Source organism: Ceratotherium simum, chromosome 35 (genome assembly GCF_057802395.1).
Source record: "Ceratotherium simum simum isolate JZ-2026a chromosome 35, ASM5780239v1, whole genome shotgun sequence".
Taxonomy (NCBI): Eukaryota; Metazoa; Chordata; class Mammalia; order Perissodactyla; family Rhinocerotidae; genus Ceratotherium; species Ceratotherium simum.
In genome coordinates, this window is record NC_141934.1 from 13868167 (window position 1) to 13883672 (window position 15506).

At 46.3% G+C, this 15506-nt stretch overlaps 1 protein-coding gene across 1 annotated transcript in view; it reads right to left on the reverse strand.

Moving 5' to 3' along the window:
* Nucleotides 1–5465: 5465 nt before the first annotated feature.
* SVOP (SV2 related protein) overlaps nt 5466–15506 on the reverse strand; it is a 72657-nt gene continuing 62616 nt past the window's right edge. The window contains exons 13-16 of the mRNA XM_004429870.3: nt 13950–14061; nt 12958–13039; nt 7828–7917; nt 5466–5885 (exon numbers count right to left, since the gene is read on the reverse strand). Coding sequence (XP_004429927.1) covers nt 5679–5885; nt 7828–7917; nt 12958–13039; nt 13950–14061 — 491 coding nt within the window. The 3' untranslated portion in view covers nt 5466–5678. The remainder of the gene's footprint in view (nt 5886–7827; nt 7918–12957; nt 13040–13949; nt 14062–15506) is intronic.

Here is a 15506-nt window from a genome sequence, read left to right on the forward strand (position 1 = left end):
AAAATATACAGTTATGAAGGAATCGGTTGGGATCTTCCCCAACTAGCTCTGCAAACACATCGAAAAGGAGCTAGCTCTCTCCTCCTCACTGGCACCTTTGGGCCAAGACTGGGGGACTCTCACAAGACTGGGGGGACACTTTCTGGTGCTCAGAATGGAACACAGCATTTAGTTTTTGACAAAAGTGCTGACTTTACCCAACCTAAAACTTCCCAGGGAGAGCAACCCCTACCAGTCAAGGTCAGTTGTCAGCCGGAACCCTATGGGACTCAGAACACAGTGGACTCACAAAAATATATGGGGCCAGGAAAGTCCACATTCAGACCCAAAGTGACCCTCCTGTTCTTTTTGTAGATGGTAAGGAACTTTGCAATGTGGCTTCTTTTTGATTCTGTCCTGAAATTCACAATAGAAGAAGCATGGAAATTCCACAACCCACATGGCACATGTTCCGTTTGCCTAACATTCCTGCCGCTTCCCTGAAGGTGATCTACAACCGTATTGTCAATGAATTCTTGGCAGTTTGCTGAATTTAGAAGAGGTTATTTTTCCTCATTATATTGTCTTGGCACTTTTGTCAAAAATCAATTGACCATAAATGTATGAATTTTTGGACTCCCAATTCTATTCTACTGACCTGTATATCTATCCTTATGCTAATACCACACTGGCTTGATTACTGTAGCTTTGTAATAAGTTTAAAATCAGGAAGTGTAAGTCCTCCAACTTTCTTCTTCTTTTTCAAGATTTCTTTTTTTTGGCTATTCTGGGTCCTTTGCATTCCCCTACGAATTTTACAATCAGCTTGCCAATTTCTGCACAAAAAGCCAGCTGGGACATTGAGAGGGATTGTGTTGAATTTATAGATCAACTTAGGGAATATTGATTGACACCTTTACAATAGTAAGTCTTCTGATCCATGCTCAGGAAAGGTTTCTCCATTTATTTAGATCTTCAATTTCTTTAAGCAATGTTTTGTAGTTTGTAAACGTCTTGCACTCCCTTTGTTAAATTTATTCCTAAGTGTTTTATTCTTTTTGATGCTATTGTGAGTGGGATTGTTTTCTTGTTGATGAATTTAGAAAGCGCTGTATTCTCTTGCATGGTGGGGGTAGGGGTATTGAAGTGGCTCATCATCAAATACTCGTGATTAATCGAGAATGATTCTAGGTGATGTATCTGGATAGTCAAATGTCAAAGAATCAGAATACAGTAAGGTACCACCAGTGACTAAAGTCTGACTGAAACCGCTGAATCTTTGAGGAGCCAAAAGGGGCTTCAGGATGTCCTAGAGCTTCAGGACTGGCGTTCCCTGTGCCTCCCGCAAGACTCTGCATCCGCCATTATCTGCACTGCATGGCAATGATCTGTTTATGACTGTCCCCCTGACCACACTGTGGGTATATGAACATAAGGACCCTGTCTTATTCTTTTTTGCATCCTCAGTGTTGAATATCCTGCCTGATACATGGTGGATACTCCATGCATTCTGACCACATGTCATGACATGATCCACGATAGAGAGTTATGATGAATAGGTTTGAGGGTTTACATATGTGTGGCTGTGGGCTGCAGACAAGCCAGTAATCGTCTGTGCCACCCTGCTGAAAGGGGCAGGCCAAAGCTGCCATGTCTGTACCTCTTGATCCCACCCCTCCATGACCCAACTTAATTGGACCAGGAACGGAACCAACTGGACCAATCAGCTTCTCCTCTTGAGAATTTGGAAGCGGGACACCAAATACTGGAGTCAGATATGTTTGCAGAGCTGAGTTATAAGGCCAGGGAGCCAGGGTGAGCGGAAGCCATATGCACGGTCAGGGATATGCAGCAGCCACGAGGAGGCAGAAGGAATCCAGTCTGCAGAGAGGGGCTGAACAAGAGAGCCACAGATCCAGAGAGGGGCTGCCTCTGGCCCTGGTGGCTCTCCATTTCCCCATCCCGAAGTGTGAGGCCGGGCTGGACTTGACTTCTTTGAGATCTTTCTCACCTATCAGATGCTGCAAACTGGCAGCCCATCAACCAAACCTGGCCTGCAGATGAATTTTATTTGGCTCACACATCATTTAAATATTTTTGATCCAACATACCAAAATTTGGAGATTTCATATAAAAATCCAGCTTCCTGTCTTGAAAATCAGGAGATCCCATGGTGCAACAAAATCAGCTCGAGCTGAGTACTAGCCTGCCCCGCTCTGGACAGGCCCTGTGCTTCTTACTCTACCACAGTCCTCCTCTCTTCCTGCTGTTCCTTACACCTCTGTTTCACTCACTTGTGTTCCCTGGCTGCCCCCGTATGAAATAACTACCTACCCCAGTCTTATAATAAAGCAGTACTTCTTCATTTGAATTAGTCCGAGTACAATTTCCCCCATCCAACAACCATCACTTTCCTTCTTCATGCTAACAGAATCCCAATTTCGTGTTCAAGAGGCTGTGGGTATCCCTTGATCTTGTGGGATGTAGGCCTTTCTTTCCCCAGCCCTAGGGAGGACTCTGCTGGGATGGGCATTTGACCCAGGTCTGACCAATGTGAAGCAATGGTAAATCTGCTGGGAGACTTCTCTTCCCAACCAAAACCAGCAGACCCTTTAGAAAGAAAACCTTTTGTGACTGCTCCTTCCCCATTCTATCTCCTTTGAAAATAATATGATGCTCGGCACTTCAGCAGCCATTTTGCAACCATGAGGTTTCACGCATAGGGTCAAATGGCTAACATACAGAGGATGGCAGAGAGGAAAGGCAAAAAGGAGCTGCGTTCTTGATGACATCGTTGAGCTGCTGAACCTTCCCTGGAACTGCCTGACTCTGGACTTGTTGTTAAATGAAAAATTAATATTCTAAAGGTTTAAGCTACTATTGACTGGTTTTGCTGCCGCTTGCAAATCCAGGATTAATCCCAGGATTAATACTGGCATTATTAATCCTCCAGGTAGCCTCCAGGTATCCCAGTCCTTTGATGTTTATTAGTAGTAACCAAAGGAGACTCTTGAGCTCATCCTCCAAGGCTCTCTGTTGCTTAACATTATTTAAAAATAATGAATATCCATTTTCATTTCAAAGTCCATCCCTAAGGTACTCTTTCGTCTCATTGCCAACACATCCCATTTATGTCTTCCTGAGAATATGTGAAGTAAGGGAAAGAAAGAACCCCGAGAACCCTGGCTACATTGAACATCTTTTGCCATTCTCTGAAATCTTTCCTGACACTGGGAGAAACAGATGACATTTCCATTAATAGAAACAGGAACTTTTGGATAGTTCAAAATTAGACACGAACGTCCTCGGCTAAAGGCCCTGTGTATTTCAGAGGCTTCGGCAACTTTCGTGGCAGCTCTCATATCATTCAATAATATTGATTTTTTGTGTGTGTGAGGAAGATCAGCCCTGAGCTAACATCTGCCAATCCTCCTCTTTTTTTCTGAGGAAGACTGGCCCTGAGCTAACATCCGTGCCCATCTTCCTCTACTTTATATGGGACGCTGCCACAGCATGGCGTGACAAGCAGTGCGTGGGTGCGCGACCGGGATCCGAACCGGCGAACCCTGGGCCGCTGCAGCGGAGCACGCACACTTAACCACTTGTGCCACCGGGCCGGCCCCAATAATATTGACTTTTTCAAAAGGGCAGGCAATTTACAAGGCAAAGAGTTTATAACTTCCATTATCTCAAGAAGAGAAAGCCCTCAACAGTGAGCCCCTTTACCCCAGCCCCTGGAAAACATTTCTGCCCACCGAGCACTCCTTCCCCACCGCAGCCCCCAGCTCCCCCAGGTTATTTGAGGGTAAAGGGAGTGGATGTGCTCATCCAGCAGTGTCTGGCCAGCTGGAAGGCAAAAAAGACAGCAAAGATTCTGTGTTACCCAGGAGAGCTCAGCAGACCAGAAATAATTAGACCCACAGCCACTCAGGCTTCAAGGAAGTGTGGGTGTCAGGGAGAGGCAGATCTGCCAAGCTGCCTTCCCTTGGACTGCCCGGGCCGAGGGGGCTGCAGACCTTATTTCAGGGACATGGGACTGTTTGCAGTCAATCTAGGACCTGAGCCTGAAGTCACCCATTGTGACCTCCACACCATGAGAAGAAAGTGTTGTCTCCAACAGACTCAAAGGCATGATGTTGGCAGCCAACTGTGCAACTTTTCCCCCTCATTGGAAAGATGATCATGTTAAAGCACATTAAAGCATTGAGATCACCCTGGCTGGACAAAGTTGGCAAGACCATTACACTGAACTGTCACTAGGACTTTGCAACCAATGAACAAACTTGGACCCTTGCAATGTCCATCACCAATATGTTTTAATAAGAGATGAACGTAGACATTTGGCTTCCTCGCCATGTTTACTTCAAGCAGAGGGTCAGTCTTCTCTGGCCTTCTCTGGGCTCCGGCAGCTTCCTCCCTGCTTCCCTGGGTTCCCTGCCTTCGTGATGGGGAAAAGGATCATGTGAACCAAATCCTGGAGGTGGATGCTGTCTGCTGAGACACGGCGCCAGCCCTTCCTCCTGAGGCCAGCCCCAAACCCAACTGACCTGCCTGCTCTTCCTTTGAAAATGTACACATTTCACGCCTCTGGGCCCTCCTGTTCCTCCCCACCCCACAGCATCCCTGTGGTGGGTTCCATCACTGGAACCCCAGGAGATGCCTCTGTGTGAAGACCAAGCCCTTGACAGCATGGGCGGCCGAGAAACCAGGGAGAAAGGATTCCTGGTCCCCTGACCCTGATGGGAACAGGTGGTTGGTGTAGCATCCTTTCAGTTTCTCTGCCCATTTAGCCATCCACCCACGCTCAAAATCCAAAGCACTGAAACCTGAGTTAACTGTTTTCTTCCCCAAGAGTCACCAGTCAGCCAGACCTAGGAGGGGGCCAGAAAAGAAGCCCCGAGGTGGTCTTTGCTGCCTCTGAAGGGGAGGCCCCTGCTTTAGCGTTGGGCTTGATTCTGACCTCCCTTGGGCCTCAGTCCCTGATGCCCGGGGGTTAGCATTTTCTGAGGTCGTCTGGTGCCAGCCCAGCTGTGCCCATGGACACATTTGGATGCCCTGGAGTCAGGGACAGTAACTCCAGAGGGGGCCAGATGGGGGCCTGTGGCTTCAGTTCAAATGCATGTTCATCTGCCAGAGTCTCCACCAGTCAGGCCCTGGGGGGGCATTCCGAGGGGGCGTTTCTCGGACCCAAGAAAAATCTGCTCAGGCCACACCTGGGTTGCCTGCGATTTCAAAGAAGAAAGCCTGGGCCGGGGGTGTAGGAGGAACCTGCTGAACAGGTCCAGTTGGTGGGCGGCAGGTGTGGGCTCCCTGGGCGACAGGTCTCTCAGGGGTCTGGGCCTGGACCGTATCTACAGAGATCTGTGGGCTGTTGTTCACCGAGGCTGTGACCGGCTGACTGTGGTAGCCAAGCGGTGCCCCTGGCACCCCTAATGTGGCAGTTTTCCCATGCAGATCCCCAGGTTATTAACAAACCTCCCCCCACACATACAGAGAACCCCCGGAGCAAACATCTCCCCATCCCTGTGTGGATCTCGATGAATATGAGCAAACGGAGTCCAGACACAAAGCCCTGTTGGTCCAGGTTGTCCTCCTGGGTGAGTTCTTGATGTCGGCAGTGATGGTCGGTGCCCCGGCTGGGCTCCAGCAGCTCCCCGCGCTCTACAGCCTCAAAGACCAGCTCAGCCCCCCATCGGGCGCTACTCCTGAGAGCCAGAGTTCGACCTGGTGACGCCTGCGCCGTGCGTCCCTCGGCCGACCATCTCCTGGCCCCACTCCCGGTGGCTGGACTCCTGCAGTCCACGGCCTTTGGTCTCGATGGGCAAAAAGCAGGAGGCCAGAGCAGCCAGGAGGCAGCAGCCGCTGTAAACAGCCAGTGTCAGGTACACAGAAGATTCCAGCATCACCTGCAGGAGGGAGACGCCTGCTGGTGAGAGCATCCTTTCTGAAGCATAGGCTCCACAGACCATCAAGATGATATTGACAACGCCAGGCCCTCCTGTGAGCATTCTGTGTGACTGAACCGTCTAGTCCTCCCGACAGCAACATGAGGTAGTACTTCATCCCCACTTTACAGAGGGAAAAACTGAGGCTCAAAGAGGGTCAAGTCGCATCCCCAAGTTCATATGGATACTAAGGATGGGGCTGGGATTTGAACCCATTGAACTTGTGCTCAAAGACCAGCTCAGTCCCCCATTGGTCGCTACTCCTGAGAGCCAGAGTTGGACCTAGTGATGCCTGTGCTATGTGACCCTCGGCCGACCATCTCCTGGCCCCACTCTCGGTGGCTTACTCCTGCAGTCCGCGGCCTTTGGTCTTTATGGGCAAATCCACTGGGCTCAAGAGTCTATATTCTTTATAACTACACTCTCCTCTGGAGAGTCCCTCTGCCGACTTGCTAGCTTTATGGCACGGGGCAAATCACACAGCAGAGCTAAACCTCATTTCCTCATCTGCCGAATGGGCATAACAGCAGTATCCACCTCGTAATGAGAGCATCACTCGGGAGCACTTTGGCACCATGTGGGCACACGGCGAGCTCTCAACCAATATTAGTTAGTAGTGACATACAATGGCCAAACCCTACAGCACAGGACAGAAATACTCGGCTAAAACCCATGCTGGAATTCTACTTATACGAAATATCCAGAATAGGTACATTTATACAGACAGAAGGCAGATTGGTGGTTAATGCTTATGGAGTTTTATTTGGGGTGATGAAAATGTTTTGGAACTGGATAGAGGTGGGGGGTGCACAACATTGTGAATGTGCTAAATGCCACTCAGTCGTTCACCTTAAAATGGTTAATTTTATGTTACATGACTTTTACCTCAATAAAAAAAAAAGTGAGGGGCTGGCCCAGTGGCGTAGCAGTCAAGTTCGCAAGCTCCGCTTCGGTGGCCCAGGGTTCGCAGGTTCAGATCCCGGGCGTGGACCTACGCACCACTCATCAAGCTATGCAGTGGCGGCGTCCCATATAAAGTAGAGGAAGATGGGCATCAATGTTAGCCCAGGGCCAGTCTTCCTCAGCAAAAAGAGGAGGATTGGCAACGGATGTTAGCTCAGGGCTAATCTTCCTCACCAAAAAAAAAAAAAAGTGATAAAAACAGAAAAAAATGAATTGGATATTAAAAAAAGACTGCAAAATAAGATTCTCTCATAATGGACAGAAATGCTTCAAGACACACAAAGAGCTGGCAATTCTGAAACTACATCTAATTATCAGAAATGGAGACTGGACCTTTGTTTCCCACTAAATCATGATGGCCTACTTGTTTTCATCCACGCTGTTTTGGGCCAAATCATATGACACTCCCCAGGATCTTCTGCACAGGCAAGACCTGGGTTTTTGTTTTGTTTTGTTTTGTTTTTGTGAGAAAGACCAGCCCTGAGCTAACATCCATGCCAATCCTCCTCTTTTTTTTGCTGAAGAAGACTGGCCCTGGGCTAACATCTGTGCCCATCTTCCTCTACTTTATATGGGATACCACCACAGCATGGCCTGACAAGCGATTCGTTGGTGTGCGCCCGGGATCCGAACCTGCAAACCCCGGGCCGCTGAAGCGGAGCGCGTGCACTTAACTGCTGTGCAACCAGGCCGGCCTCCAAGACCTGGGTTTGAGCCCAGCTCCTTGCCTTCCCAGCTGTGTGACCTTGGGCAAGTCCCTTTACCCTTCTGAGCCTGTTCTCTCATTAGCGAGCATTATGACTTCTTTCATAGGATGGAATGTTAGGAGAAAATGAGATAATGCACACAGAGGGCTCTGCAGAGGCTCAGCATACAGTAACTGCTCACCATGAGTTGGTTTTTGTCATGCCCCCCCTCTGGATTTGGGGGCGACCCCTACCTGAGCGATGAACGGAGTGATGAGAGCCCCCACTCTCGCCATGCCACTGCAGGTTCCTAGGCCCAGTGCGCGCGTCGCCGTGGGGTAGACCTGAAACACAGCCACCAACGTGGGCTTGAGAAAACGCAGGTGTCTGCCTCTCCTCCAGCTCAGGAATCATGGGACCAATCCCCAAGGGCGGGCTTGAAGTTAGGGTGAATCCTGTGGGTGTTAGTGATCCCATTAAGAGGTGGGAGACCAGGGTGGGGATTCCCACCCCAAACGGGATAGGAAGTTCAACTGAGAAAGAGGGCAAGAGGCCAAGCTGTGGGTGGGAACCCAGTAAGGGGTTCCTCCCTGCCCTGGGTGGTCCCCAAAGACTCCACCAGGAGCTACTGCACTTTCGGATCCGGACACCATTCTCCCCGACACTTTTCATTAGCTCCCCTTGGAGCACTGGTCATGGACTTTCCAGGCGTTTCACAAAGAGAGAGACTGAAATGTTTACACAGCTTCTCAGTTCATACCCAGGAGTGGCCCCATGCCTAGCTCTCCCTTAGGCAAAGTGAGAAGGGACTGTGCATCTTCCAGGCCAGGGTAATCAAGAAGTGGTCATGTCTTCTCCACCCTCTTCCCCAGTCTGTGGGCTGGAAGGAGGACTTCGAGGCCCAGGGGCAGGGTTTCTCAACCTGGGGACTATGGATGGTTTGGAATGGGTCATTCTTTGTAGTGCGGGGCTGTCCTGTGCATTGTAGGATGCTTAGCAGCATCCCTGGCCTCCACCCGCTAGATGCCAGTGGCACTCCTGTACCTGCCATTCCAGTGGTGACAACCCTAAATATCTCCTGACACTGCCAAATGACCTCTGGGGGCAAAATCACCCTTAGTTAATAATTACTGGATGAAGAAGTCGCAAGATGCAGGGATCTTGGGTTCTTGAGTCACCGTGGGGATAAAGTTCCTCCAACCCTGAACACCCATATTGGACTGTTTCATAAATGAGAAACTCCTGTTGTGTCAACACATTCCATTAGGGGAGCTATTTGTTACAGCAGTCAGCATGCCTCTGACAAATACAGCGCTCAGTGCAGAAAGCTTGGAAAGAATGAAAAGCGTAAAGGGAAAAACAGAACTCATGCATGAGCCCAACACTCAGAGATAACCATTGCCACATCTGCACGTATATTCTTCTAGTTTTTTCTATGATTGCATTCAGATATATATTCATTTATTTATTTATTCGTTCAACAAATACTTTTTGAGTGCATACCATACGCATTTATATATGATATTTAATTCGCTTAGTGACACAAGTGATATATAAATATGAATTCCCCTTGTAAAAAATCACACCTAAATTCCCTTTGATCCACTCCCTCTCTCAGGAAAATTCTCCCCATAGGACCCCACTACTAGGAAGTTTGGAACATATCCTCCCAGAGGTGTTCAAAAATATGTGTATAGAAAATATATAGCATTGTTTTGTAAAATATAAATGGTATCGTACCAAATACATCAGCCTGCAACCTGCTTTTTCCATTCAGCAATGTGTCTTAAACTCCTGTCCACATCAGTATATAGACATGTACCTCATTCTTTTTAACTGCTGTATTGTATTCCATAATGGATATTCCACAGTTCACAATTCAATAGAGATGGATGGACATTATAGTAAGTGTGTGTGTATTATACATATAACATAACTATATATTCTATTATATAATAATAGAATGTAACTGTATATTATATATAGTTAGGTATGTTAATATATCAAGAAATAATTAACACATTGATATTAATATATAACTAATATATTATGCATTAATATATATTAATATTATATTGAAAGATAACTATATATCATATATAATATAACTCAGCAATTATACTTCTCGAAATTCATTTTAAAGAAAGCACACGTGCCCAAGAATTTGTAAAGCTGTTCATCTCAGCACTGTTTGTAATAATTGAAAAATTGGAAAACAATCTAAATATCACTTAGTAGGAGTTATATATTATATACACTATATAATATATGTATAATTTATCCACTTCAAAAAATATATATGTATATTATATACATATATATAACACATTATATATATTTAATTGCATATATATTATATATGTAATTATATACACTGTAATACAACATATGCAATTGCATATACATGCCATATATACATATATAATATATGTAATTATATATAGTATAATTGTGTGTGTGTATATATATATATGTAATTGCCTAGCCTATGGGTGGCACTCATTATAACTTTTTAAACTGGATGGGTGAATAAGGAGTGGGATCCTATTTTTGCCTTGCTGTCATGGAGAATCTTAAGCAGAGACTGAAGTGGAATGGTACCAGGAATTCTCTCGTACCAAGCACAAGGCCCTTCGTCTGTCTCAGTCTCACCCTCTCACTTCCTTCCCCTCCTGAATTATACTGAAGCAAATCCCAGAGGTGATATAATTTCATCCACTAGATATTTCTGCACATGCTGCTTTGAAGACTTTTTTCCTCTTAGAAAAAGACTGTGGACACTTCCCATGTCCAGATTTGGTCTTCTACAATAGCAGGATTCTTAATGGCTGCACAGAATTCTCATTGGGATCAGTCATCATTTGTGTAACCAATTCTCATTGTTAAACGTAGCTAGTTGGATTAGTTTAAGCCAGGAGTCAGCGACCTTTTTCTTAAAGGGCCAGAGAGCAGATAATTTGGGCTTTGTGGGCCATAGGGTCTCTGGCAGCTACTCAGCCACTGTAACACAAAACCCTTTGTGGACAATGACGGCAGATGAGTGGGTGTGGTGTGTTCCAGTAAAGCTTTATTACTGAACACTGAAATTTGAATTTCCTATAATTTTCACATGTCAAGAAATCTCCTTCTTTCGATTTTGCTCTCAGTCATTTAAAAACACAGAAACCATTCTTAGCTCTTGGGCTGTACAGGAGCAGTGGCAGGTTGGATATGGCCTACCGGCCGTAGTTTGCTGAGCCCTGAGGAGTGCCATTGTAGACCTTGGGCCTCCCAGTCCTTGCAGGGCAGGCAGACTTCTTGTGTCTCCTCATGCCCTTCTGGGAGGCTCCAGCAATCGATTCACAAGTCTTTGTTGAGGAGACTCTAGGCCAGAGGCCACGAGGCAATTGAAGAGTAGGAGACCCAGGCCCTGCCCACTGGGAGCCTCGGTAAGAGTCGCCTTGGGGGACAGGCTATCTGGCATGACTAAAATACCAGAGGGGCACAGACACTGAGGAGAAAAGGAAGTCAGGAGAGGGGGAGATCTGGGAGGGCTTCCCGGAGGAGGCAGGATTGGAGCTGGGCCTGGAAGGTGGGGTGGAGGGAGCAGAGTTCAGGATGATGACCTAGAGTGAGGGCTCTGGGGTGCCGTGCAGACCTGCGGGCATGAGGGACAATCTAGACCCACTCCTCCCCCTGATACAGCCTCTGGTACATAATATTTCTGCCTCCCTGTGCTCCTATCTAAAATAAGATGAAATAAAACACAATAAATACAAAATAAATAACTTAGAATCCCTGAGTGTGGGAAATGGACAAGCTCAGATGCTCCTGCGTGGAGTGTAAGTGGATGCAACATTTTAGAGGGTGATTTTTCAATTTCTCTCAATGTTTGTAATGTTTATAGGCTTTAACTCAGCAATGCCATATCCTGATATTTATTCTAAAGGAAGCACACACGTGCACAAGAATATATAAGGCTGTTTACCTTGGCACTGTTTGTAACAATGAAAAGTTTGAAAATAACCCAAATATCCATTAGTAGGAGAATTGTTCTAAAATTATGATTTGTCTAGACTATACAATATAGAATAGTAAAGTATAGTATGTAATATATGTGTGTGTATAGATATATAGTATAATAAAGTACAGCATATATTATAAAGTATAGTATATTATATACAGTAGAGTATATAATATATATGTGTACATACATAGTATAATAAATTATAGTATATAATATATAGTATATATCCTATATAATAAAATATAGTATATAATAGATTCTGTATATACATTATATAGTGTAATAATGTATAGTATTTGATATATAGTATATATACACTATATAGTATAGCAAAGTATAGTATATAATATATATAGTACATATACTATACTATAGTATGCTATACATATAGTATATATGTAGTAGATGATATACTATATGTGTGTATATATATACACTAGATATAGTATAGTAAAATATAGTATATAATATGTGTAGTATATATATGCTATACATAGTATAGTATATAGTGGAGGATAGTATATAACATATAGTGTGTGTGTGTGTGTGTATATATATGCTACATAGTGTAGTATAGTATAGCAGCTGTTAAAAAGAACGAAGTAGATCCACATGTCCTGTGCTCATTGTCCTCCATCTTCCTGTCCAGAACCTCTCTCTCCCCTTCCCCACCTCATTCTCTGCCCTGGGGGCTGGCCTATGTGGATCACAAAGGGCTCCTCGGCCCTCTGGCTTCTGGTTGGATTCAGCCAATGGGAAGCTCCAGTGGGAGATGGGCGGGAAGTGGGAGAGAGAGGCTGGGGTATTTACTCCCCTGCTCCTTCCCCTCCAGGTTGCCTCAGGCCACCTGTGTCCCTCAACTAAAGGTCACGGGTTATCTCTACACAGCTCTCTCCTGGGACCCTGTAACATCCCCCTCTCCTCGCCCCACTGGCCCTGGGTGGTAGCAGTGTCCCCAGCCACCTCCATCGGTTTCCCTAAGCCCTGCCCCAGACCATTGTAATTAGTCCCTTTATTAAACTCTTCCCAACTGCTCAGTTACCCAATTTGACACATGCACTAACATATATTAGTATATGCTGAGAAAAAACCTGGAAAAATACACACTTGAACAATTCAAGAAGGTTGTCTCTAGGAAGGGGGCATGTGGGGCCCTATAATTTTTGGTTCTATATTCTATAACATTTGGAACTTTTACATCAAACATAAGCTTTTATGAGCAGAAGAAAATGATTGAAAAATAGCCTGAAATAATGAAGAACTTCACAGGCACCACTCAAATCCAAACAAAACCTTCATTCGGAGGGGCCCAGGCTGGCATTTCTGGAGGCAGAGCTCCCTCCCTCCCTGCCCGGCTGCTCCCAGACACCCCTCCTACCTCAGGCGTGTACACATAGGCTGCCTGGAAGCCTCCAGAAATGAACGCTCTTGCAATGAAGAGTAGGAGAGTGAGCATGTTTCTGTGGAGAGAAGAAAAACAGATGAGCAGGTATTTTTTTTTTTTTTTGTCAACTTGTTTCAGCAAAGTCCTATGTGCAGAATTTACACCCTAGAAATTGGCAAAGCCCACCCCAACCCGACACACATTCTTGCACACACATCCCAGCGCCCTCTCTAAAGGCCTGCTTTTATAGGTTTATCATTCCCCCAAGCTCCAGGCTGAGATGGAAACATCTGTGGCGCCCAGGTTGGGGAGCAGTGATATAAATAATCGAAGACCCAGACAGGACCTTGTAGGGGCAGGAATTGAGCCAGGAACCAGCTGAGCCAGGGAAAGTAAACTTCTATTCAGTATTTTTAGGATAATCCTGATCCCAAACCTTCTGTTCCATCGTTCCCATAAGTGTCTGAGAATGCCGACATTTCAGGGTCTAGGCTACATCTCCAGACCTTCTACAGATTCCTCATCGGGTTTGGTCTGGGGCCTCTCAGAGGTCAAGAGAGGCACAGGCCACTTCCGCATTTTGAGGCTCTTGATAGATGGGAAAATGGAGAAATGCCAAAAGGGGATTACAAACAGGACCTTGAAATATTTCCATTGAACAAATGAGCACTTTTAACCCACACATAAATTAAACAGCTATATGGATGATCTCATTGGGAGATGACGTCCAAGTCTGAATGTGATGGTGTTGGAGCAAAGCCTGGACTAAACTGCCCTCCCACTTCCACCCCCATCAGAGGCCCCAACTCTGAGCCTGAGCTTTTGGTCAGTTATGAGGCAGCCAAGACCCCAGTCCCAGGGAGAGGCTGGGGGCACCCCTCAGATGACCCCCCGGGGGTGTAATCCACAGCCTGCAGCCCCAAAGAGCCGCTGACCATGACCTGAGAAATAAGCCTGCTGGCCAGAGAGCTGGTTTCACGACCCACCTTCCAACACAGATAAACAGCAGGAGGCTGCAGAGGGAGAAGGTGACGAAGCATAGCGCCATGGTCTTCTTGCGGCCCAGGCGGTCGATGATCCACAGAGTCACAAGGACACCTGGAAGGGAGCAGGGGCACCACGTAGGCAGCTTCTGACGTGGCTCCCAATGACCCCCACCTCTTGGTTTTCATACTCTGTATAGTCCCCTCCCCTTGAGAGCAGGCTGGACTTGTGACTCCCCTCTAATGACTATAATACAGCAAAAGTGGTGGGATGCCACTTCTGAGATGAGGCTATAAAAGACGGTGACTTGTGTCTTGCTGGCATTCTCCCTCCCCCTGGCTCTTCTCATGCACTTGCCGTGATGGAGAAGGCCATCTGGCAAGCAGCTAAAGGCGGCCTCTGGCCAACAGCCAGTGAGGAACTGAGGCCCTCGGTCCAATGATCGTCGTGGAATCGAATACTGCCAGCAACCACGAGAGTGAGTGTGGAAGCACATCCTGCCCCAGTTGAGCTTTCGGATGAGACTGCAGACCCTGGTCCAACACCTCCATTGCAGCCTTGTGGGATATGCTGATGCAGAGGACCCAGGTAAGCCACTCCCAGGTTCCTGACCCACAGAAACTGTGAGTCATAAATATGTGTTGTTTTAAGCCATTAGAATTGGGATAACTAATACAGGCACCAAGGGGGAGTGGCATTCACTGAATCCAGGCAGCAGACACCTGGAATGGGAGTCAGAAACACCTGGTTCTAAGGCTCCATCTTGCCTCTAACTTGCCATGTGGTCTTGGGCTAGTCTCTTGCCTTCTCTGAGCCTCAGTTGCTTCATCAGCAACACGGGACTAAATGAAAATAACACTCCCTACCTCAATAGAGACAGTATGGCACAGTGCTTATTATTAATAAATACAATTAAATCTGGGCCAAGCACTTTTACATCTATTATCTTGTTTAATCATCACAACTATCCATAAAAAGAAAAAGATCATCACAACCACCCGTAAAAGAAATGCTATTAATAGCCTTGTTTTCCGGGCCAGCCCCAGTGGCCCAGTGGTTACGTTCAGCGCACTCTGCTTCGGTGGCCCGGGTTTAGTTCCCAGGCGTAGACCTACAGCGCTCTGTTAGTGGCTATGCTGTGCTGGTGGCCCACATACTAAAAAATAGAGGAAGACTGACACAGATGTTAGCTCAGGGTGAATCTTCCTCAGCAAAAAAAAAAAAAAAAAAAAAGTCTCGTTTTCCACATTTATTCAATCAATACAGTTCCTGCCTAGTGTGTGTCAGGAACTGTTCCAGGATCTTGGGATGTGTCAGTGAACAGAAACAACAAAACAATAAATGTAATTAATAAGGAAGAAGAATCTGGGTTTCAGAAAGGGTACAGCATGGAAAGGATGAGTGCTTGAAGTCGTGGAAATGGTGTTGGCAATGTTGAGTCTAATTCCAGAGCCTTTAATCTTACCTACCAGGTTATGTGGGGAGAGGGTTTTAGACAGCAGACAGACAGTGTAATACAGGAGGGAAGACTCTGGGTCCTGGGGTGGGACCACAGGTCT